At 42.4% G+C, this 24,196-nt stretch overlaps 1 protein-coding gene across 5 annotated transcripts; it reads right to left on the reverse strand.

Annotated features, from left to right (window-relative positions):
* Positions 1–11,122: 11,122 nt before the first annotated feature.
* Positions 11,123–23,394, reverse strand: LOC105008470 (vang-like protein 2). Of its 5 annotated transcripts, none has more exons than XM_029117705.2 (9): positions 22,649–23,394; positions 18,608–18,650; positions 18,047–18,305; positions 17,500–17,623; positions 16,507–17,114; positions 15,449–15,585; positions 15,096–15,231; positions 14,270–14,516; positions 11,123–13,888 (listed from the first exon to the last, which is right to left on the reverse strand). In XM_029117705.2, the coding sequence occupies exons 3-9, from the start codon at positions 18,115–18,117 to the stop codon at positions 13,628–13,630; spliced, it is 1,584 nt and encodes a 527-aa protein (XP_028973538.1). In that variant the 5' UTR covers positions 18,118–18,305; positions 18,608–18,650; positions 22,649–23,394; the 3' UTR covers positions 11,123–13,627. The 5 variants fall into 5 exon arrangements, with proteins under 5 accessions (XP_028973538.1, XP_028973539.1, XP_028973537.1 ...); XM_029117706.2 differs by lacking the exon at positions 22,649–23,394 and adding an exon at positions 20,987–22,285; XM_029117704.2 differs by lacking the exon at positions 18,608–18,650.
* Between the last annotated feature and the right edge of the window lie 802 nt (positions 23,395–24,196).

The raw sequence follows: 24,196 nt of genomic DNA on the forward strand, positions 1-24,196 counted from the left end.
TATTTTAGTCAATATTTTTTATTTATTTATTGTTAGTTATTACTTTCAAATTCAAAGAAGCAACATTAAAAATAAAAGTTATTGTGTCCTGTGTGGTACCTTAATTCCACAGGCTACATTAATTAACAAATTACATACTACATCTGAGATAGCACGCAAATCTCCTCATTGAGAATAAATAATACCCCCTTAAAAATGTGGTAGATGTAGGTCAAACTTGTTGAGGAAGCTATTCCAATAAGAAGTGGTATGCATTACATTAGCAGTATGCATAGAGGGGTAGAAAAGATTACTATGTTGTAAACTACAGCTCTTTGACTTGGCCAAGCCAAGTTAACTAGAGTTTTAGCATTAACAGTTTGCACAGTGCATCTTCAGTGATTGATGATGGTTTTGGCATAATGGTGCATTAGTGAGGCTAGATAACAAGATGTAATCTGTGAAAATGTACAATGTCATCATTTTCATTTCACCAGATTGATTTTGGATAAAGCCATTAGCTCTTTAGCTACAGTAGATTGCTGGTGTTTGCAACGAATGAGCTAGTTAGCATTAGCATCGCTAGCCATTTTTGTCTAACTTTTCTTGCTAATGACAACACTGCCAACTGTCCAAATAATGTTTTCATGACGATAAATTAAACTTAGATTTCCACTTAATATTTGAGCACATTAGCCCTTTTAACTTCTTTAAAGGGTTAAAAGGGCTAATGTGAAATAATGTACTTTAAACCAGTGCAGTTTACACACTCATGACAGAAATGCATCAACAATTTTTTATGAAATGTATGTGTATAAGTACATCCAACAGCTATACAGGGGAATATAAACAGTGCCTAGTAGGGTGGAAACCTAGGGTGAAACCTAGAGACAAGCGAGACTCTCTGTCATGGTACGGTGAGCAGCAGCGCCACCGTTCCATACACCCTCAGTTCCTATCACTTACGAACACATCCCGGGTTTGTTTCTGTCACATGTCTTCAATCATGCACACCAGGTCCCTATCACATCGTTTGTAAGTGTTTAAATGTTTCCCCTCTGTTCCCTGCATCGGTCGATGATTGTTGTTGCTGTCTGTATGCTACATGTAACTGGTGAGTGTTTCTGTTTAAAGATTCAGCCCCTTTGTTTTCATTAAGTTTGTTTTGTATGCTTGTGTTTGGTTTTCCATTAAATACCCCTACATTGAGTATATTTGCCTGCGCCTGGTTCCTCCACTACTACCATCCAATACACTCTCTGAGGTGGCCAGTCCTCTTCTGAATGTGCCAGGTGAATATTGTAGGAGTAGAGGACTTTTCTTGTGCCAGTTTGCATGTCCAGATGACCATTGGGTCAATAAATACAGATGGTGTGTGTCAAGAGTCTCAAATCACCCTGAAAGTGAACTGCGTAGAGCCCGCAGTGTTAATGTGATTATATTGCCACAGATTTCATGTAATCGTACAACCCACAGAGTTTGTGTAAACATTAAGACCTCCAAGCTGTTTGTTTAGAAATTCTATGTCCCAGAAGGAGGCCTGTGTCTTGTGACCATAGCATCCATATAGGTACACTACTGTTCAAAAGTTTTGGGTAACATAGAAATGTCCTTGTTGTTGAAAGAACAAAATGTTATGTCCATGTAAATAACATCAAATTCATAAGAAATACAGTGTAGACATTGTTAATGACTATTGTAGCTGGAAACAGCTGATACATTTAGGAATATCTACAAGGGTATATTATCAGCAACCATTAGTCTTGTGTTCCCATGCCCCATTTTCTTTTCTAGTCCAAGCTTATCTTAAAAGGCCAAATGATCATTAGAAAACCCTTTTTTGCCATTATGTTTGCATAGCTGAGAACTGTTGTGCTGATTAAAGAAATAACACTGTCCTTGTTTAGAGTAGTTGGAAGTCTAGAGCATCAGCAATTGTGGATTTGATTACAGGCTCAAAATGGCCAGAAACAAGAAATCTGAAATTTGGTTGGGCTAAAAAAGAATCCCTCAAGTCTTATCAATATATCATAAAAGCCATATGTATAATACTAAACTGCTAACGTTTATGTAACGGAGAGACACTGGGAATGTACACAATGAAAAGCATTTAAGAAAACGTAGCAAAAGAAACTGTATCCTAATGAAACAGGTAAAACCCTGCGGGGCGGAGTACAGCACTAATCCCAAACACTCTTCTTCCAGTCCTGCTGCCCAGAGCTGCTTCCCTTGAGTTGGTGCAGGGGTGTGTCGTCAGGGGGTGGCAGCCATGCTGTGTTCAAGGAAAGGCCGTGTTTTGGGGAGACATGCGGTTTCTGCCAGTGCGCTTGGCCCTGAACTGGTGAAATGAAATGGTCTGTGTCAATCACAACAAGCGCACCCCAAAATGGTCAGGGTCTTGACCAGTCTGGGCCTGTGTTCAAGGCTACTCGCCTGGCTCCACAGCTATACAACCGGGAGAACACAGAGGGTGATTGCAAACAGAAAGTCTCGCCTTACCTCTTTTCCACACCTATGAGGACACACTCGACATAGGCAATACCCATGACATCAGGCGTTCCTGTGCCATGAGGCTGGCAAACATTGAAAATTACACCTAGATGGCCAGGCAATTGGAGCAATGGGCAGGAAAAAAACATTTTAAAATAGAAAGTCAGTCAAATTACATTATTCTCCAAACCTTTCATTCAAGATGGACAGGTTGTTCCAGTCATAACTAGCATCCACATTCCAACATGACTGTTAGGAAAGAAAGAACGACACATCAGGGGTATTTCCGAAAGCGGGGTTAACACACTGTTGAAACCACAACTCTGGGTTGAGTGACTCTGAGCTGTCAAACTCAGAGTTGACGGTTTCAGAACAGGTGGAAACAATTAGTCAATTCTGAGTTGTGTTACCCCTGAGTAATGCACGTGCATCAGGAGATAAAAAGCCCTCATCAATGGAACGCAAATAGTGTGATTCATCATGGCAACAGAAGAAAAAGGTCCTTGACCCTGTACTTCTTCCCAGTGGAGTTAGATACAGTGGGGAGAACAAGTATTTGATTATCCCTGATGTCCTTACACAGCTCTCTGGTCTTGGCCATTGTGGAGAGGTTGGAGTCTGTTTGTTTGATTGTGTGGACAGGTGTCTTTTATACAGGTAACAAGTTAAAACAGGTGCAGTTAATACAGTTAATGAGTGGAGAACAGGAGGGCTTCTTAAAGAAAAGTAACAGGTTTGTGAGTGCCGGAATTCTTACTGGTTGGTAAAAATCATACAATGTGATTTTCTGGATTTTTTTTTAGATTCAGTCTCTCACAGTTGAAGTGTACCTTCGATAAAAAATTACAGACCTCTACATGCTTTGTAAGTAGGAAACACTATAATTTCTATATTAATGAATGCACATGCAGAATGAGTATATATTCAAGAAAAATGCAATACAGTATAAGCAGCAAAAGCAAGTCACCTAGTGTGGCAGAAAATTGCTGACCAAGACAATGCTTCAGTATTAACTGAAAAAAAAGTCACATCTCAAGTGTTCCACTCATGAAACATTTATATAATGTGTGTAGGTGTAATTTTTTAAATCAAATGCACAAAATAACACAGCATAATTCGGAACAGTGAGATTCTTGTACATAGTAAGAATTAAGAAATATATAAAGCAAAAATATAGCAATAATAAATATTAATACAAATGTAAACTAGTAGCAATTTTAAAGAGATTAGGATGGGAAATATTAAAAATATAGGTAGAATTATAGAATATTATAAATATAATATAGGTGTAATATGCCCAATAATGGTTCATACAAAATAATATGTACATTAAATGGACATGGAAAGAAATCAGAGCATTTGGGATGTTCATGTGATCAGTGTGATCATAGATTAGCGTTGCTGATTGAGGAGCCTTATGGACTGAGGGGAAAAAAAAAATTGTGAGTCTGGTGTGTGCCCCAATGCTCCGGTAGCGTCTACCAGATGGCAGCATTGTGGACAGACCATAACCTGGGTGGCTGTAGTCTTTGATGATGTTCCATGCTTTTCAAAGGCATCGTGTGTGGTAGATGCCTTGCATGGAGGGGAGATGGCAACTGATGACGCACTCCGCAGACCTCATCACCCTCTGGAGAGCCTTGCAATTGGAGAAGCTGCCGTACCAGGCAGTAATGCAGCCTGGGAGGATGCTCTCAATGGTGCACCTGTAGTAGTTGGTGAGAGTTTTTGCAGACATACCAAAGTCTGCAAAAGTCTCCTAAGGAATTATAGTTGCTTTTGGGCAGTTTTCACTGCTGAGTTTGTTTGCCTGGACCAGTGTTGCCACAGTTATCTGATTACTGATTACTCCTTTAAAAATTGTAGTCACTTTACAGATTACTTGATTTTAATAGTAACTATAGTGCATTTTTAACAGTAACGTCAACAATATATCTCCTGACATTTTAAGTTGAACTTAATTTTTTTTTATAATAAATTAAATAAAGACAGTCTTTCTTGAATTCACTTAAAACAAATTCTTGTTTTTTATAAAAGATTAAATAAAGACAGTCTTTCTTGACCTGACATTTAACTGTTAACATTGTAATGGCAAACCTTACTATTTATAATCTACTTTCTTTATAAATTTAACTATTACATTTATTTAACAAGTTTTATGAACATTAAACCTGTTGTTCACAGCATTAGAGCAGCAAGGAGTGGTTTTACAAAACAAAACGTGCATAACACCACATGTAGGCTGATATCATGTCTACTTTTGTTATTTTGGCCTAATCTTATGCTGTAATCGCATATTATGAGTGAAACAGTGGAGTGGGGCCAGTAAACCAGTGGTTGTACCTCATTAACAGAAGCTTCTCAAACCTCTAGTCAGAATGTCTATTTCTTCGAGGCGTGGGCACCAAACCTCCCACACTGAAAAGTCGCCCCACAGGAGCACTTGATGGGGTTGGAGTGTTATACTTCAAGAAAATGTTCTTTATGTTTGAAAACTTCAGAATCTGAAGGTCATCATTAGCTGACCTCAAGTAGTCCATGACTTGATTTTCTGCAGAGTAGGTCTCCTCTGGCTCTGCCTCAAAAGTGTAAAAGTCCATCTCACCTTGGCTGGCAGATGTGGTGGGCACATTGCCAGGGCTTTGTGCTGCAGGAGCAGTTATGAAGCGGCACTCTGCTGTCAGAAGTTCTTTTACTTGCTCCCTCCTACCTGCATCTCTCAGCCATCAGAGTTAGAATTTTGGACAACTGACTGCGAGAAGGGCATTGTTGTCATCCGGCACACTAGCAAAACGAGTCTGGATAGCCTGAAAAATATAATTCACATGTTTATGCCAACAAGGCCTACTATTTATTATGTAAATGAATTATTTGCTTCTGCAGTAATGCGGTCGAAGTATCGGTCAATCTACGTTCCTACTCTCATCTATGGTCATGAGCTCTGGGTCATGACCGAAAGGACAAGATCCCGGATACAGGCGGCCAAAATGAGCTTTCTCCGCAGGGTGGCCGGGCGATCCCTTAGAGATAGGGTGAGAAGCTCGGTCACCCGGGAGGAGCTCAGAGTAGAGCCGCTGCTCCTCCACATCGAGAGGGGTCAGCTGAGGTGGCTTGGGCATCTGTTCCGGATGCCTCCTGAAGGTGTTCCGGGCCTGTCCCACCGAGGAGACCCCGGGGAAGACCTAGGACACGCTGGAGGGACTATGTCTCCCGGCTGGCCTGGGAATGCCTCGGTGTCCCCCCGGAAGAGCTGGAGTAAGTGTCTAGAGAGAGGGAAGTCTGGGCATCTCTGCTTAGACTGCTGCCCCCGCGACCCGGCCCCGGATAAGCGGAAGATGATGAGGATGAATAATTTGCAAACCATGCGTAATGTGGGATCAATATTATGGATTTCATTTTGTTTTAGGTTACTTACTGACATTTGTATTTGTTTTAATCTTCTTTTGCAATGATAATTAATATTCTGTACCATGTTGATGAATAGTGGGATTCAAGAAATTTTAACTAGCTTAGAACATGGAACATACCTGCACTATGGCATCTGGGAGGCCTGCAGTCATCCTGGAGCGGGCATCTTTGACAGCCAGGGTCTTCTGCATCAAAACTTCAAGTGTAGATAGTAAAGTCCCAAAAGGACAGTCGCCTTGTAAAATGTCCAGTGCTACAGTCAGAGGCTTCATGGCGGTGAAGTACTCATGCAGGAACTGGTACTCTTTGTCGTTGAAGCACTTAACTCCCAGTTTTGTGCACAGAGTATTCAGCTCATTCATGGGGATTTCTGCAATTCTCTTTACAGCATCAAAAAAGGAATTCCACCTTGTGGATGTTGGTACCAGGAGCTTTCTGTTGCTGACTTCATCTTTCTGATTCAAGGGTAGATCTACTTGATTTGGCCCAAAGATCTGTACCTTTTTCTGTGCTGCTCCTATACACAGCCTTGCTCTCTGCATTGGAAGTTAAATATTTCTCCACATCATTTGTGGAAATGAGGTTGATGGTGTGTGAAGCGGGGGAAGAGACAGCTGGCCATCATTTTCATCCTCAGCTGAGAGGATTTCTGTCAGATCTAAAAAATCATTAACATCTGTGCGGGTGGACTCTCCCTCCTCCTTCTCATCATCTGACTCTGTGACAGGCTGATAAACTTTAAACGCCTTGACAAAGTTGATTTATTATCAGTCACTGTTGCAACTACTTTGTTGAGTAGTCCAAATCAAGAGTGAATGTTTTCAATTTCTGCACCAATAACATCACCTGTGTGTCTACCGCAAATTATTCTACATGCCAATGCAGCTTTGTTGCGCTCTAATGTGGATCTACTGGCCCAGTGGAGAGTTACTTCCATATAACTTCTGTTGTTGGCAGTCCAAATATCCGCGGTAGTTGACACAAAGTCGACCTCATTCAGCGTGGCCTTCAGATTCCTCTCCATCACTGCATTCTCCTTCTCCATGTAAGAAGAAAAAGCTGTTCTGTGAGGCAGCTCGGCATTGACAGCAGTAGGGATCTTGTTTATTATGGTACGAAACGAGTGCGAGTCAACCGTGTTTAAGGGCAGCATTTCCTCTACAACAAACTGCCCGACCAACCTCTTCAACTCTTCCCCGCTTACTGGTTTTGCACCGAAGTCCAGCTTTTGTTGTTGAGTGGTGGGGGACCTCCTGCTATCTGCTTCGCACCACCTGGTGGGACTTGTTCAGTAAGTTTGACTGTGCCATGCTGCGACTCCAAATTTGACGTTGTGTTTTTGTAGCTAGATAGCATTCATTCAGGGGGGTTGCAGGGGGTTGCGGTTGGTGGGTGTCCCTTTGGTTGATGCCGGGCAATGTGGGTGGATTGATTTCCTCCCTGTTGGGCCCTGTCCGGGGCCTCCCCCGGGTAGGGGCACAGTTGAAGAGGACTGGTCACCCCTCTAAGCCTGGGTCCTCTCTAGGTTTCTTCCTAAAATTCGACCTTCTTAGGGAGTTTTTCCTAGCCTCTGAAATCCAACACTACTGTTGTTTGCTCCTTGGGGTTTAAGGCCGGGTGTCTCTGTAAAGCACTTTGTGACAACTGCTGTTGTAAAAAGGGCTTTATAAATAAATGTGATTGATTTGATTGATAGCACTGTGTTGCCACCAGCACAGAGTGTACAACGAACCTTAATATTGTCATTCTTAGCTGACACAAACTCAAATTAATGACTGTATTTCCAGCTAGAAAACGCACATCTCTCTCCTCCCTCCATTGTGGTGTACGTTGGTGTTGCTGCGTGGTACACGAATTGTCCTCACGCTGAAAATGTAATACTAACGCGTTAGATTACTCGTTACTGGGAAAAGTGGTCAGATTAGAGTAACGCGTTACTAATTAACGTGTTACCGGCATCACTGGCCTGGACCAAGTGGGGATCATCTATTTATTTCCAGGTGCAACCTAACAGGCCGAAAACATACTTGGCAGCAATTGAAGATGAAATAAAAAGGAAAAGTACAATATCAGTATAAGCAATTATGATGCTGTTTAGCCTCCCCTACCTAATTAAAGACCTTTCAGTGGCTACATTCAACATATATTTCAGTAGTAAGTGAATATTTCTAAGCCCCAGATGTATTGTGATCTAGCAACGCCTTGGGTTTTCACTTACCCCAGTTTTTACAGAATGACATTTAGAGACACACAACTAACAGAATCATACACCCACACAACCATAGATGTGCACTCTTACTAAAGTCTATTCACACTAATTCATTAGAGGCGTTGCAAAAACAGCATTGGCTTTTATACAGTGAATTGTGAAAAGTGTCCCTATTTGAATGTTAGAACATTGAACTCAAAGTATTTGCACAGTGACACATTTGCACTCTGAATCCCCACACTAAGGATGTAAAATGATACGATGTCCGACCACAGACTGACAGCTTTAATTTAAATGGATTGACCATTTAGAAACTCCATCACATTGTGTACAGTGTCCATATTCTGGGGTATGTGAGCAAATTATACTCTGAGTCATTATATCCTGATTACATATTATGCAAATTACAAGTTGTGATACGTAGAAACAGTGCTGCGTGTTTCTTAGTATATGAACCCCTTCTGCAATTTTTTAGTGTTCGATATTAAATCTTTATTTAAGTAGAATCTGACATAACAGATTACAATTTCATATGTGTGTTGCAGAAAAAACAAATGTATAAGGAATTAGTGCATGTGCAAAAATAAGTGAGCCCCAAAAAGGGAATTTCACTGTTTTCATTTCAATACATTCTCAGAGTTTTTTATTTTAATTTCGATTTTGTTTTGCTTGATAGTGCTGAGACACTTTGGAAAGGTTAGTCATTGCTGATGTTTATAAGTAATGCTTTGACAGGTTTAAGGTCAATTTCAGTTTCAAACCAGGATGGAAAATCCCACGCCAAGAATGTAAATAATTATTTTAATTTAATGTATTGAATAGAATCATCTTTATCACTTGATATACAATTGAATGGTGATTAGCAAACATCAAGGTACAGTGGGTATAAAAAGTCTCCACCCCCTTTCAAAATGTACATCTTTTGTTGCCTTACAGTCTGAAATGAAAACTGTCACGCGGCGGCCAGCCATGCCATTGAGTCCAGTGCCCTCTCGCCCTCATTTCATCATGGACAACTGTTTACATTGATTCATCTCCACACCTGTTTTCTCTTAATTTGCAGTGGTCTCTTAATTTTTACCCTTGTTCCTCATTCAAAACCTTCCTTTTCGACATTTCTGGAAAGGAATGAAAAAGGTGCAGTGGCCTCTTAATTTCTTCCGGAGCTGTATTTGCAGTCATTTCTGTGGGTAAGAGTGTTAATGTTAATTTTATTCCAGAAGGCAGGAATCGTACATTCACAATGAATTCTCTGACGATTCCATGAAGCCTTGTCAAGCTGAAATTGACCACAGGTTCACTGCCTTTGCCACTGCGGCTAATCTAGATAGAGATATCTGTGTAAGTTAGAGCAGTGGTTCATAAACCTCTCCTGGGGACCTCAAGCAATCTCACTATTTTGTTGCGGCTCTAAACTAGCTCACCTCATTTAAGCATCCAAGGGCTTAATAATCTGTTTCAGGTATGCAGACCCCTACTTAGGGAAAAAATTTACTAATCACACTACATGCTACTTCCTGTCTGTCTCTGCTGCAGCCTGCATGTATTTCAGCCTGCATCCGTCCCACTAGACCACCTGCTGTGGAACGAAAGTTACTATTAGAACTCAGTAACCAAAGTTCAACTCTTGCTAAGGTCTGGCTCTGTTAATGTTAAATTCACTCTTAATTAACTGTCTTTAAGCCAAAGCCCTTCCACATGTTACCCCAACCAAAGTCTCTGCCACCAGCAAAAAGCTAAAGCCACCTGATTGACTGACTGAAGTATATTCTACTATTTACCAGTTGGGCACTTATTCTCCAGGAGTTTTATATTGGGGAATGAACCCCAGGACTCCTGCAAAATAACAAGATAGACTTATTGTTTGCTAAATCATTTCCACAGCATTTAAATTTAAACTGGCATGTGATACGTATTCCTCATTCTTGCATAAATGCCTAGTTAAATTAATAGTTAATACCATACAGTATTATAATACTTGCTATCAGCAGAGGATTGGTTTGCCTCCACTTCCTGTTTCCTGTCTGTGGTGCTGTGTGCTGCTTGTTGTTAACTGTTTGTTAGGGTTGATTTATAGGTTTCCCTGTTAATGTACAAAGCATTATATGGACTTGGTTTAACTCTCTGGGCTGATCCAGCTGAACATATCTACATGGATGTTATGGTCACAAGACACAGGCCTCTTTCTGAGACCTTGAATTTGTAAACAAACAGCTCTGAGGGCTTAATGGTTACATGTGGGTTGTACAATTATATGAACTCTGAGGCAATATGATCACATGAACTCACATGAGCTCTACTCAGCCCGCTTTCACTTTGAGTCTCTTGACACAGACCATCTGTATTTAGAGAGCCAGTGTTCATCTGGCCACCCTTCAGAGTCTAGCTTGTCTCTAGGTTTCATCCTAGGTTCCCACTCTACCAGGGTGTTACTGTGCATCAACTTGTTGCTTGCTCTTTAGGGTTTTAGGCTCGGTATAGTTACCAGCACTTTGTGACAACTGCTGATGTAAAATGTTTACCTAATATAATTTAGCATCTTGAGTCTTCGGTATGTTTTGAAAAATTTAATGTAATGTGAACAAGCTATTTGAATTACAATAATATTTTCATAGTCCTTTATACTGTGACTCCTGTTGGTAGTTTGCTTTACTCCTTCAATAGTTGGAGAAAATGGGATATAGGCTTGTGAATACATTTTGCATAGTCCTAAATAAAGTTCAATAAGACATTCTCACTCTACTACAGAGTGAGTTTTACCCGTTTTGTGGGGGTGTCTGAAGACACTGTGGACACATTTGCCTCGATTGTTGCTTACATTAACAACCACTTGTCACTGACCCGCTGAGTTTGACTGAGCTGAGTTTGCTTCGTTTTGTCAGGCCCCTGGACTGTGAGACAAAAATTAACTTTGAGTGACAGTATCATTCCATGGGATCTACCTGAACATGTAAAGCATTGGTTTTAGCAAAGCTTATAGGGCTGAAGCCTTGTCAAGCTGAAATTGACCACAGGTTCACTGCCTTTGCCACTGCGGCTAATCTAGATAGAGATATCTGTGTAAGTTAGAGCAGTGGTTCATAAACCTCTCCTGGGGACCTCAAGCAATCTCACTATTTTGTTGCGGCTCTAAACTAGCTCACCTCATTTAAGCATCCAAGGGCTTAATAATCTGTTTCAGGTATGCAAGCTTAGAAATGCCTCTAATACAAGGAGCGGCGAGGTTTGAGAACCACTGAGTTAGAGGATGAAACGGAGTGTTGTCTATTTCACCTGGACGCTGCAAAGGACCTCAAGGGAGCAGCATGGTATTGGCATTTTATCTGCCGTAAAGCCGACCGAGACTGAGCTCAATTTACTGACAGCTGTGTCTGCATGATAACGCTGCCCTCTCTGTTAACATAAAGATTAAGGGAGAGGCAGAGAGAAAGAAAGTTTGGGTGCTTAGGTAAAACAAAGCCACATAGCATCATCTCAACAGAGATCATTTATTAAAAAAGGCTGTAACAATTTAGTCCTAAAATTATCCTCTAAAAATTTATTTACAACACATTGCGCTTAAAAAAAAAGGTTAGGATCTTAGCTTCACTTTAGACGTAAAAAAATAAAAAAATGAAATGCAACAATACATTTAAGAAATCCGGGTGTTATGAAGACTTAGCAAGTGAAAACTACCTATGTAATAATATTAAAAACATATCAGCCTATTGTCTTTTAAACATGCAGTATACATTAAAATGAGATAAAAACATTCATATACAAAAGACTACAGTAGCTGTGAGCTGCCAGAAAGCACAAGAAGCATTTTTGTGCTGGACCAATGAGGGCCGACACTGATATTCATCTCTGAACTTCGAATCAAAGAAATGTTCAGTGTTTTGCTTATAAAATAGGTAGGGGAAAAAAGGTACATTTGTTTTTCAGCATTGTCACATGTTCAGAACAATAGAGTGGTCATGTGTCAAACATGACTATGGTTGATTGTCTGAGTAAACAGCCAAATCTCCAAAAAGCCTGGATGAGCCAACCCCCATTGCGATGTCTGTTACAATTCTTTCGGATGTGAAAGTGTGGCAGGTCTGTGCCGTGTACCCTTGCATTTCCCCTGTTAGGCAAATACGGCACACAAAGAAGCAGGGTTAATACTTCTGCTGTGTCTACACTCCAGTGAGAATAATACCACATCCGAGGTCGTAAATCAACTGGGTGACTTCAGGAAACGTTCTTAAAATAAAACAAAATGTGTTCATGACTAAGTTCTCAGCTTCCCCTTCTAAAGGTTAAGTTCCCCTAACTTGATGAGTAGCTCAACACATTTGGTGGAACCTCCTACAGACCCATGCATGGGCTAAATGAATATGTTTAGACATATAAGAAGTAAACCGGTGCAAACTTCAGAATAAAGGACATATCATCTGGAAGGGAGTATGATTTGGCACAAAAAAACCAAACGGAAAGTCCATAACATGAGTGGTTCTATCGGTTTTGTTTTGTTTATACCTTCTTCATTAAACACTGGAATACATATCAAAAGTCCCCGACATATCAATTTGAACACATTTCCCAAAACATCTGATAAAAGTCAGCTGGTCAGTGTTTTAACTTAACATTCAACAGCTGTCTACAGAGGAACAAACTTCTCTTTTTTTTGTTTTACTTCATACATGTACATCATTTGTTTTATTCACATTTATCTTTTCGACGCGCTGATGATTCTTAACAGTCCATTTGCCTATTTGTTAGTGAAAGGTCCACTCCAATTGGCCTTTTCAAAGATAGAGAAACATACAGGTCCCAATGACTCTGTACCACAGTAAAGCACAAACACAGAACCTCACACACAGTTAACAAAGCATGAAAGCCACTTAGGTTTGTACAGCCCTTGGTGACATCTGCCACATAGATACCGCTTGTGTTAAAAAAAAAAAAAAAAGAGAGACATGGCTGTCTATTCAGTTCTCATTTTAGACCACTTGTCAAACGGCATTCTATTTCCTACTTAAGGAACAGGGTGACAGTGCACTATGGAGGGAACAGGGTGACATTTATGATTCACCCCAAGAACTGAGAGACATAATCCAGACACAAGAAAGTACACTGAGACTTTCAAACCCAAATCTACAAAGTTGTTATTGCATGGTTATAAACAGAGGTAAAAAAAAAATATTTTATGAAATAATGTTTGTGTAGGTGTAACAACTCCCTAATACGCTGCATAGCCATTGTAACAGTCTCAAGCTGCATGGTGTTCACATCCTCACTTTGTGTGAGGCTGATGCATTGTGGGAATGATCACCAGACGGAAGTGTCTGATTGGCAGAGTGACATAGAGAGACTAAGACTGAGCAAATCCGGAACAAGGTCTCATTTTTTCCTACTAGTCTCTCAACCACTCATCTCTTGCGTCTCCTGGTCTTCACCGCCTCCTTCACACCGAGGTAAACATTGAGAGAGTTGGGCTTAGAGCAAAACTGAAACATAGTCCCTCTCTCACTTCTCTGATATTTTTTACTTCCTTTCGCTCTACAGCTCTCTTCCTCTCTACACCGAGGTCTCCGACTGCAGTCTCATGACAAACTTGTGGCTCTTGGGGTCAATGAACTCCTCTCCCAGGTGAAGGAAGGGCAGGGGTGTCACCGTGACAACCAGGGAGAAGTCGAGGCGACGTAGGGAGAACACTAGACCCTGCCGCAAAGCAGAGGTCACCGGCTCCTCGCTCACCAGGGTCCACTGGCGCCCTCTGCTGTTCTCTCGCTGGTACTGCAAAGTGGGGCCCGGGGAAAGGTAACGCTCCAGAAAGGCCTGGGAGACACAGAGAAAACCATCAAAGCCATATATTTAGTCAAGTCGAAAGTGGGCTAAGATAAGTGGAAGGCACTGCTGAAACAGAATCTAATCTCTCTTTGTATTAGGGGAATGTCCAGCTTCTGCCCTTCCTTCACCTAATGTCAATCTTAGGGGAAACATCGAGCAAACAAACTTCCCCTTCAGTCATGAGTCTTCTATGGGCCAATTTGAGTGTCATTTACAGTCATCTACGGCTGGGTTTCCTATTACTTCAGGTTGTTGTGGTCACGTGAAATGTCAGGGGTCCAAGCTGTGTGAGGTGAATTGTATCTAGTGTGTGAGGGGTAATGTAAGGGTGTAGCGGACGGGTCCAGCTATGGACGGGTGGCGGCTGACCTTGGGGGTCATGTTGTGGGTGATGCAGAACTGCAGGTGTGTGAGGATGCTCTCCATGCTGTGGTAGGGCTGCTGGCGCGTGGTCCTCAGGTACTTCTGCATGGCCCGGGCCATGGGGGCGAAGATGGCCTGAGCCGCCTCCCGGGGGTCCATCACCTCGCGCGGGTGTTTGGGGGACGACGCGGCGGGCTCGTCGTCCTGGAGACGCTTGATGTGCGTGAAGGCCTCCTCTACCGCCACCACCAGCCTGGGGGAGGAAGGGCAATCGTTAGTCTTTAGATCAGATTCAACCTCATTGGCGTTGAACCGGATGAGTACAGTACAAAGAAATGCAGTTAGCATCTTTCCAGAGGTGACATTTATTTAGGTATTAAATGAAGTGTATGTTACAAGTGGACTGTATAGATGTGCAATGAAGGCAAATACAGTGCAAAATGACAGTTCTAAAGCAATGAAGGCATACAGGGGAGGGCAGAACATTTATTAAGTATATGTATCTGCAAGTGGAAAGTGAATAGTTGTGTGATGAGGCAAATGCACCTTCAAATGGCAATTCTGACTGTGCAATCAAGCAAGTTGAAGGTGCAAGGTAGTATGTGCAACTGAAGCTGTACTGCCCCTGTTAACCCAAACTGCAAGAAACTATACTAATGGTAGACTTCCTAAACTAAAGGTTTGAACATTTTCCTCTATAGGCATGCAATGCTTATTTCATTCACCAAATAAATAAAACACATAACTATTCACAAAAGCAGTTGATCGTCGTTGATGATCGACATTGACATTGATTGTCGTTGATGATCCACCCAGTCCATTGTCTCCTCACCTGGCTTTGCGTTTGCGAACCCTGCGGTCCATCTCTGCCTCCTCGTAATAATACTCGTTGTGCGAATTGTCTCGCCTGCGAGCGGCTGCGGCGATCATCGCTCTGGACTGGCCGGTAGAGTTATTGGTGTTGTTTTCTTGAAGAACAGTAAAGAACAATTAACCAACGTGCATAGTCACAGTAAAAAAACTATCAACATAGAAATGACAGTAAAGACCTCAACATATGACATCTAAATGTTTCCCAAAGCAAAGACATTATATGACATCCAAGTGTGTTTTCAGAAAAGATTGGAGGTGAGATAAGTGACTATGGAATGAGGGATGAGAGGATAGCACTGAGCCCAGGCTGACCTTCTCCCAGAGTGTAGACTTTGAAGCCAGAAACCTTCTTGGAGAGAATGGACTTGGGCAGGTTGAGTAGAGCAGGGTTGTAAACTGGGAAATCACTGTAGTACTGGTCCAACACCCATACCGCTGCCCTTTGGATACTGTTGAATCAGAGACAGGGAAAGAAAGCCTATTCATTGATGTGGAATACGGCCCAATCGGTCCTCACCATCACCAAAACCACTACAGTCGTTTCTGTTGTACTGAGTTTCAATCCGTTTTCATTTATTACCTAGAAGCACCAAATCACATTATACGTTGGTGTAAATGTCTGGATAACTGGGATTCGGATCACTGTTACATTCATAACCATCAGTTACAGCATAACTTTGCCAATGGCAGAAAAGTGTCTTCAAGGGAGATTTTGTTCATTAGCGCACTGATAATGCATTAAATACAAATACTCATGTCAGGAGTCAGGTTTTCATGACAGGGCACTGTAAAAGTCACACGGTGATGAGTTGTCCTTCACATGATGCATGTCAAACGCATCACCCTGTGACTTAATACTGTCTGAGGAACTGAGTATTTTTTTTAAATAATAATAATAAATGGTACATCTCTAGCACACTCCATATGACCAATGCAGTACTGCAGTTATGTTGATGTGGGGCATAGCAGCAGGCCAGGCTCTGCAGCCTCGCTGCACTTCTAAACCCATTAAGTTCTCTATTGGCTATGCAATTAGCCTGGTTCAACTTATGCAGTATACAGTAGACAGGTATGCAGTAGGCGAAACCAGAAGACTAATGAGGCATTGCAGGTTTTGATTCAAATCAGAGCAGTGGGCCCACAAGAATGTGGTTACGTCTCAGCAAAAGATGCAAATGAGAAGCAAATCATCACAAAACCAAAACGCACTAACTGCCGGAAACCCGACCACCAGTTGAAACAATTAGCATAACCCTCTAAAACATGTGACATTAAAGCTCTCCAGCAGAAAAAGCACACCCGGACTAACTCGTAACACTTCGCGAGCACAACCGTTTCAACACGCGCGCCCCGCTCCTTCCATCCCTCACCTGAGGTGTCCCGTGTTGTAGAAGCGACTGGCCCCGTCCGTAGTGCGCACCACCTTGAGGCAAAAGGCCGGCTGCAGGTGCCTGACCTCCAGCAGCACCAGCGCCAGATACTGGATGAAGAGCAGCGCGTCAACCAGCGACGCCGCATATCCCACGATGCCCCGGTAGTCCCTCTCCCGGGGCTCCAGCACGCGCACGCCGTAGAACAGCCAGTAGGACGCCACGAACAGGAAGACGAGTGCCAGCAGCAGGCAGCGGAAGACGTAGAAGCGGGGCAGGGTGGCGCGGGGCGGCCGCAGGAACAGGGCCCAGGTGGAGATGAGGAGGACGAGGAGCTTGAAGGCCAGGGAGACGTAGAGGCCCTCACACGGCGTGCCGCACGGCTCCAGCGAATCCCGCCACAGCAACTGGGGCAGAGCCAGGAAGGCGAGGGGGGTAACCAGGGCGAAGAGGCCTAGGACGGCGCCCAACGCGGGGCCGAGGAAACGCCGGCAGTCCAGCGGGAAGGACTCCTCGAGCTCTTTGGAGACGCGGGTCAGGTCCTCGTTGGAGACGCTGTGTTCCGAGGTGCCGGTAACCACTGTCGTGGTCTCGCCCCAGTTGTCATCCTGAATCAGGGAATGAGGGATATTTCTCAAGGCATATTTGGGTTGGTCATGGGAGGTTGATTATGTTGTAGTCACGTGCCAGATTATCCTATCCAGGGCAACATTCTCGGGTAACTTTCGTGGCTTCCTTTGTGCTGATCACCCATGGGAATCAAACCAACAGCCCTGTTTTTTTAAGTGCCACATTTTACTTATTGAGTTGCAAAGGACAATAGTGGATTTGTAATGAGGAGAGCTTGATAATAAGCTTTTGAGGTGTTTCAATAAGGTAGTCACAGGAGAAGCAGTGACAGTGAACTGAAAGGGAGACGATATTCATCAAGAGCAAAGAGAGATGGCATTTGGCCCGAGGGAGGGGTAGGAGATGTGCGTAGTGAACTCTGACCCTGTCATCTCCGCGGGTGGACTCTGTGTCCAGCAGAGGCTCTCCAGGGGCCTGGATGGTGACTGACTTGTCCCCACGACTGCTGCTGTCTCTGCTTTTGGAACGGTGCCGGTCCCGCCTCTCTCTGACAAAACAAAGGGTTAACCCTGATACAAGAGATGGTCTACTGTCTGGAGGTGACCTCTGTGGTCAGAAAGTCGTCCTCACAGTCACTCAAAGTTTACAGGATGTACAGCATGTGTGTAAGCAGGTAAGTGGAAGTATCTGCACTATATAAACATATATTTTAAAATATTTATTTCAATCATTTAGCGGACACTCTCATTCAGAGCGACTTACAGAGGCAATAGGGGTTAACCGGCCTTGATGAAGGACAGAACGACAGACACATATTTTGTCACCCTGACAGTTGGGGTACTGAATTGGCAACCTTCCGGTTAATGGTCAGAGCCGTGTGTACCGTGTGTACCGTGTGTACCGTGTGTACCGTGTACAGTAAGTATTATTTATGTACTGCACAAGTATATTTACTCCCTGTGCTACTCACCGGTGCTTCCTGGAGCTACGTGAGTGCGAGGACTTGTAGGAGTAGCCCGAATACTGCGACTCGTTGTCCATGTCGGAGGCCGGCGGGCGGGGTTTGCCCCTGTGGGCTCCTCCTCCCCCCGTGCTGCGATCCCCGGCCCCGCCCAGCTGACTCTTGCGATGGCTGATAGACTTAGAGGAGAGAGCCAGGGGCAAGCGGAGGAGCTCAACCTTACTCCTGAGGGAATCTATCTTGGAGGCCGGAGGAGTGGGATGGGAGACTGGATGGGGAGATAGAAAGGGGAGATGAGGGGAGAGGAAAACAGAGATGTTACACTGCTATTGCATTGCTATGCAATTTGACATTGTATTCCAATGTTGTTAACGTGTTATTCATTCTACTGCCATCTTATTAACATGTTATTCATTCTATTGCCATCTCATTCACATGTTATTGACTTGTTATTCATATTATTGCCGTGTTATTGCCATTTTAATAATGCTGCTACCATGTTATCAACACATTATGAATTGCATTGCCATGTTATAATCACGTTTTTGAAGCTATTATATAAAACAATACCTTCACATACGTATGTCAGGAGTCAGGTTTTCATGACAGGGCACTGTAAAAGTCACATGGTGATGAGTTTTCCTTCACATGATGCATGTCAAATGCATAACCCTGTGACTTAATACTGTCTGAGGAACTGAGCAATAAAAAAAAAAAGAATATATATATATAATAAATGGTACATCTCTAGCACACTCCACAGGGCCAAGGTGGTACTGCAGCTATGTTGATGTGGGGCATAGCAGCAGGCAGGTCTCTGCAGCCTCGCTGCACCTCTCAACACATTAAGGTGGACACCAGATATCTATTGGCGCACACTGGAGTACTAAAGGATCAGCCTCTCCCGTTGTATAGTATGGATGAGAGCAACATTGTATTCCCATGTTGTTAACGTGTTATTCATTCCATTGACATCTTATTAACATATTATTCATTCTATTAACATGTTACTAATATGTTATTCATACTATTCCCATGTTATTGACTTGTTATTCATATTATTACCATGTTATTGACATGTTAATAATGCTGCTAACATGTTATCAACAGGTTATATATTTTATTGCTATGTTATAATCATGTTTTTGATGCTATTACCATTATATAAAGGGTATAACATATAATTCAAGCTATTAGCATGCTGTCATTCCTATCTCGTGTTTCAAGTCTAAAGAGAACGTCATGGAAAAACATGAGCCCAAAGGGATACAGCCTATATACACAATTCCTTAAATAAAACTCAAAACAACAATGTGATGAAAAATGTTTTAACTCCAGTCAAAATCTCACACTGCCCTGCTTATAAACTCAAATAGTTTCATGAAGGGCCTTGTTGGGTTGGTGGTTTACTTTAATCTGATAAATTAGGATTAATTTAAAGTCCATTTACTCTGCTCTCACAAGACACACAAGGAAAGCTTTTTCTAACACAAAGTTTTAAGCAGCTGCTAATCTCGTCTGATTCTGAACATTTTTGTTATTGATGTTTGAAAAGAAGCAACTAAAGTAACTTAAAAGGGAGGTTTGTAGTATAACTACAGAGGTGGCTAGCTCATATGGAAAAACACACCATGAAAAGGTGATGAATTAGCATCAACAATCTGACAGGATATTGTTACAGCCTTGCATGCATGCACACTGGACACAGAGACACAGATGCCTTTGCAGGCACGCACACACACATTCCCCTACCATCTCCTGTGGTCTCCGGGGCAACCGAGCTTGGCTATTACTATGGGGATGAATGATAGGCGGTGGGTGGGGGGATGTTACCACGGTGACCTGACCATCAACTCCCCAGATCCTCACCCCTGCCTCTCTTTAAAAAATGCCCTCAAAAGGTCTGTCTTATTCTGATTTTTCTAGTATGTGTTTACATATAGGGTATGTGTCGAAAAAAGACTGTAGGCCTTGCATTTTCAACCAGTACAGCCATCTCTTCTGAGGCAGTCATTGGATTGTTAATGTTAAATGTGAGGCGAATGACCACCTCTATTTCCGTAGCTCTCCCACTTCTTCCTCTGCTTTCTCACTCCAAATAACTCAACTGTTTATGGGAACTCATAATAGGTTTCATGTGAGAGTAAGACGTGCGCTTCCTGGTTAAACACACACACACACCAAGACCTCTATTCATAGAAATGCAGGTGACATTAGCAAGAATACCACCCAGAGGTGTCAAGTAACTTGGAAGGAACGAAGTTGACTAAAACACTGAAAGAACAATGAATGAGCGCTTTTGCACAATCACTTACTCTAAGATGGCTCCGTTTGCCAAGGCATCAAAGACCAAGGACTATGTTAGCGTTTATACCATCCTTCATCTAACAAAATAACTGTGTGCAACATTTACAGGAGAATTCGCCTTGAGAATAATGTAACTTTTAAGAGATTCACAGGAAGCAAAGGTCTACTCTTGCAATAACAACATCATGCGGTTCTTATTACAGTACTGCCATCAGAGAATATGCTCTTTAAACTTCATATCTAAACCACTGCCGGAAACCATCACTGCTGGTTCCATCGAAGAAAGAGTTCACACTCAGAACTGTACCAGAAATGGTGTGAGGAATTAAATGCTTAAAGACGTCTGCTACTTGGTGATATCGGACGACTGTCTCTGCACCCCTCCCATACCATGCTCCCTTTCTCAGAACGCCAAATTATCTTGTTTTTTGACCTCCCCTTCCACGTGAATCACTGCTAAAAGAAGCATGACTCCCTTCAGCATCCTTCATTCGACAGAATCAGAACTGGAAGCAGACTGCCATTAAAAGTGTAATTTTTACCAAAGCCATCATCATAACCTTCCCCATAAAACCCTGAACACTAGTCCTAAATTAAAACCTAACCTTAACCCAGAACCCTAATGCTAACCCTTAAACCTACCTGTCAACAGGTGACCTAACAGTCAGATCATCCAACCGGTAACCAGAACGTATGTTAGATTAAATCCCTAAACTGACAAGGGAAAAAAAGATTGTTCTGCACTGAGCAGTTAACAGTAATGTCTCCCTGGGCCCCCAGAGTGGCAGCCCCAGCCCCTCTCCAGTCTGAAGGGGGTGGGCCAAAAAATAAAAGTCAGTTTCCGATTGGACTTGGTGTGCAACTGATTCGGTTTGGTTTGTGAGACCTGGCAAAAAGTGTTCACTTGCCACATTTTCCATGATTTACATTACTTGTGAGGGATGAATCATTCACACCATGGTAAAACAAGTACACACACCAAAAAGACTGTAGCTAGCATTGTTTCACAAACAGCAGGGTATAACTGTGATTGATGTGTGGAGGTGTGGTCATGGGTGGGTGTTGCAGCCTACTGAGGATATTGCATTACCTATTATTCTACATTTCCTCTGACCATTTTAACCCCTTAAATACCCTCTACACACATTGATAGGGAACTGCTTAGTGTTTCAACTGCATGTTTACTGGATTTACATTCGGATTTTAACAAGGATTAATAAAATGCATAATAAAATGTGTGCGCACTAGCTTGTGGGGCTAGCGTCTGGGGTATCTAACTAAGGACTAAGTTCCTTTAATTCAAAAGCAGCAATTTAATTTTAGGTCTCTAATTTAAACAACAAACAAATTTCCGAAAATACAGAATCTCTAATGGTACCCACTGTGACTTAACAATACAGTAAAAGTTAGTCCCGGGTGGTAAAGCTGTCTTGAATGCTGGCGTTGGCTCCTACCTCCTACAGGCCTGAATGAAAGCCTCGGGGACACAGTCAGGCTTAGGTAAGTGTAGACGACCCAGCCCCGCTTAACTACACTAATCCAGCCAGATGCTTCGCGGGGCCTATCCATCGCGCACCGGCTCATTCCGACAACCAGCCGCATGCAACTTAGACAAGCAATAATTATTAAAGGGTGACAATCGCCTATTTTTACCATAGACCTATTAACAGTGTTCAGTCAATATCATCCCTTTTTTCTTTATGTAAAATATATTTCTTAATGCATGGCGATATGCCAATTCCAGTCTTGGAAGAAAGTAACAACTCTCACACGCCCATTAATAAGCAGCACGGATTGACTAGGGTTGCCTTAAACTCATTCTCAATACGAAGTCCCAATATTTACAACCATTTTATTAAACACAAAGTTTTATTAAACTATTCTAAATAATTTCTATATGTACGCATATATGGCACACTTGCGTAAAACGTGAAGTTGGGTTAAATAGTTCATGTTGTCTGAACTCAACATATCATTATTCAAATCTAACCCTAATATTTCAGACTGAACGGCAAAACAGTTGTTTTCATCATGCCAGATGGGAACTTCATCTGTAAACCATTGCTGGCTGGTGATAATAATTTGAAACATTTGGAAATAAGATAATCCTGTTGACCAAAACGCCTATTCATTAGCTAATAATAAACCACCACCCAGCAATCCAAGGAAGTTAATGGAAAAACGAACGGTGTCTGGACGCATTGCAAAAAGAGGCGGTGAATGAAACTTGGCACGGGGAAAAAGAAATTTGCTCAAAAGAAATTAATGTTTGAAATGAAAACCACAAGAGTTGTGAATGCTTACCTTTGTTTTCAAATGTGCTACCCAAATGGTGAACGTCAACTGTAACCTAAAGAAATACACACAAAGAAAACCCCTAACAGTGATTCAAATCAGGCGACGGGGACGTATCCGAATTCCGTTTCTTTCCAAAAACACCTTTTAAAGGTTTTGTAACTTAATTCCTTTCCATGTACAACGTCCTTTTCTCTCAACTGAAAATCATCCAGCTTCTACACAAAAGCCATGAGACGCATCCCATTCTCGTTTTCTGCATCTGTTCTTTGCTGCCTGGGAGCCCCGCTGCGCGTGTGAATTCGGACATTCATCGTAGAGGGGTGCGCAAGACAGTTAAACGGTTCACGGAGGGGGAATGCTTTACTGAGACGTTAACAATCACAGCACAAATTCCACAATGAGAGTCTAACTGTAAATTATATCATATAAATGATATGATTTCCATTTTCCAGTTGTACAGAATCCAACAAGCTTGCGTTCTTATTCTGTGGTCCCCCACAAAACACGTCGCCGGGTTCGGGACAATTCTTTGCCCAGACTTTCCAATGCACTAAATCCCGTCTTACGGTTTGTAGCCTTTTTAGATGTTCAGCCACCGCCTATCCTTTGTTGTTCATTTTTTTGTTGTCGTATCAAAACGCTGGATAACGTTCTGGATAACGACGATCCGTATTCGTACTCCAATTTTGAATCCTCCTGACCTGCTTTCCAAGCCTAAAATAAATGGCCTCTCCCCTCTCTGGAGTCCCCGACGGTGCCCCGCCTCTTTACTCTTCCAAAAGCCCCCTTCTCTCTTCCTCTACCCCTCCTCCTTGTTCTGTTCATCCCGTTCACAGACTCTCACCTTCACTTTCCCTCGTACACTAGCAAAAGTGTAACTATAATCCCTGCTCCCAATTGGCATCCACCAACGACAACTGTCCGATTATCATATCCAAAAAAAAAAACTCTGCCTCATGAATGCTTTTTTTTAACAAACCAAACCTAACAAATGTTCAAAATTGTATACTACACTTAGGCATAACATTTTCTAGTTATTGATTAAGCTATTCTAGATATTGTTTGTGCCCGACAGAGATAGAATTTCGCTCATTAACCGTCCCAGCCAGCGCAGGCCGCAGGGCATGCGCAGCAAAGCGTGACATGCGATTTATCGCCCGTCTTGAGTTGTAATGCAACACCTGTGCCACATTATCAAGCACAACATTGTCTGTTCAACTGGAAAGTGCATAACGCCTAGTACCAAAAAACCAACAACCCAGGCAACAGTTCCACAAACAAGTTCCAATGTATCCTCTAGACCTCTTCCCTAAGTTACACCACATGGAACCAGGCCAAAATCATTAAACTGCATAGGGAAGAGTGCCATTTGGAGAACCGACCTTCATGTTAGTGTTCCTTGAACTAAGGTCAGGATACCTCCATCTGAAACAAAGACATCTGCTGTCCCTAAACCTCCATACTGAACTTTCAGCCTGCGTCTCCTATCAAGGATTTTACAAATGCCTTCCTTGGTCAGTGAAATCAAGTTTTTTCCAACATGCTCATTATTTT

The sequence above is a fragment of the Esox lucius genome, chromosome 24 (assembly GCF_011004845.1).
Source record: "Esox lucius isolate fEsoLuc1 chromosome 24, fEsoLuc1.pri, whole genome shotgun sequence".
In the NCBI taxonomy this organism is placed as follows: Eukaryota; Metazoa; Chordata; class Actinopteri; order Esociformes; family Esocidae; genus Esox; species Esox lucius.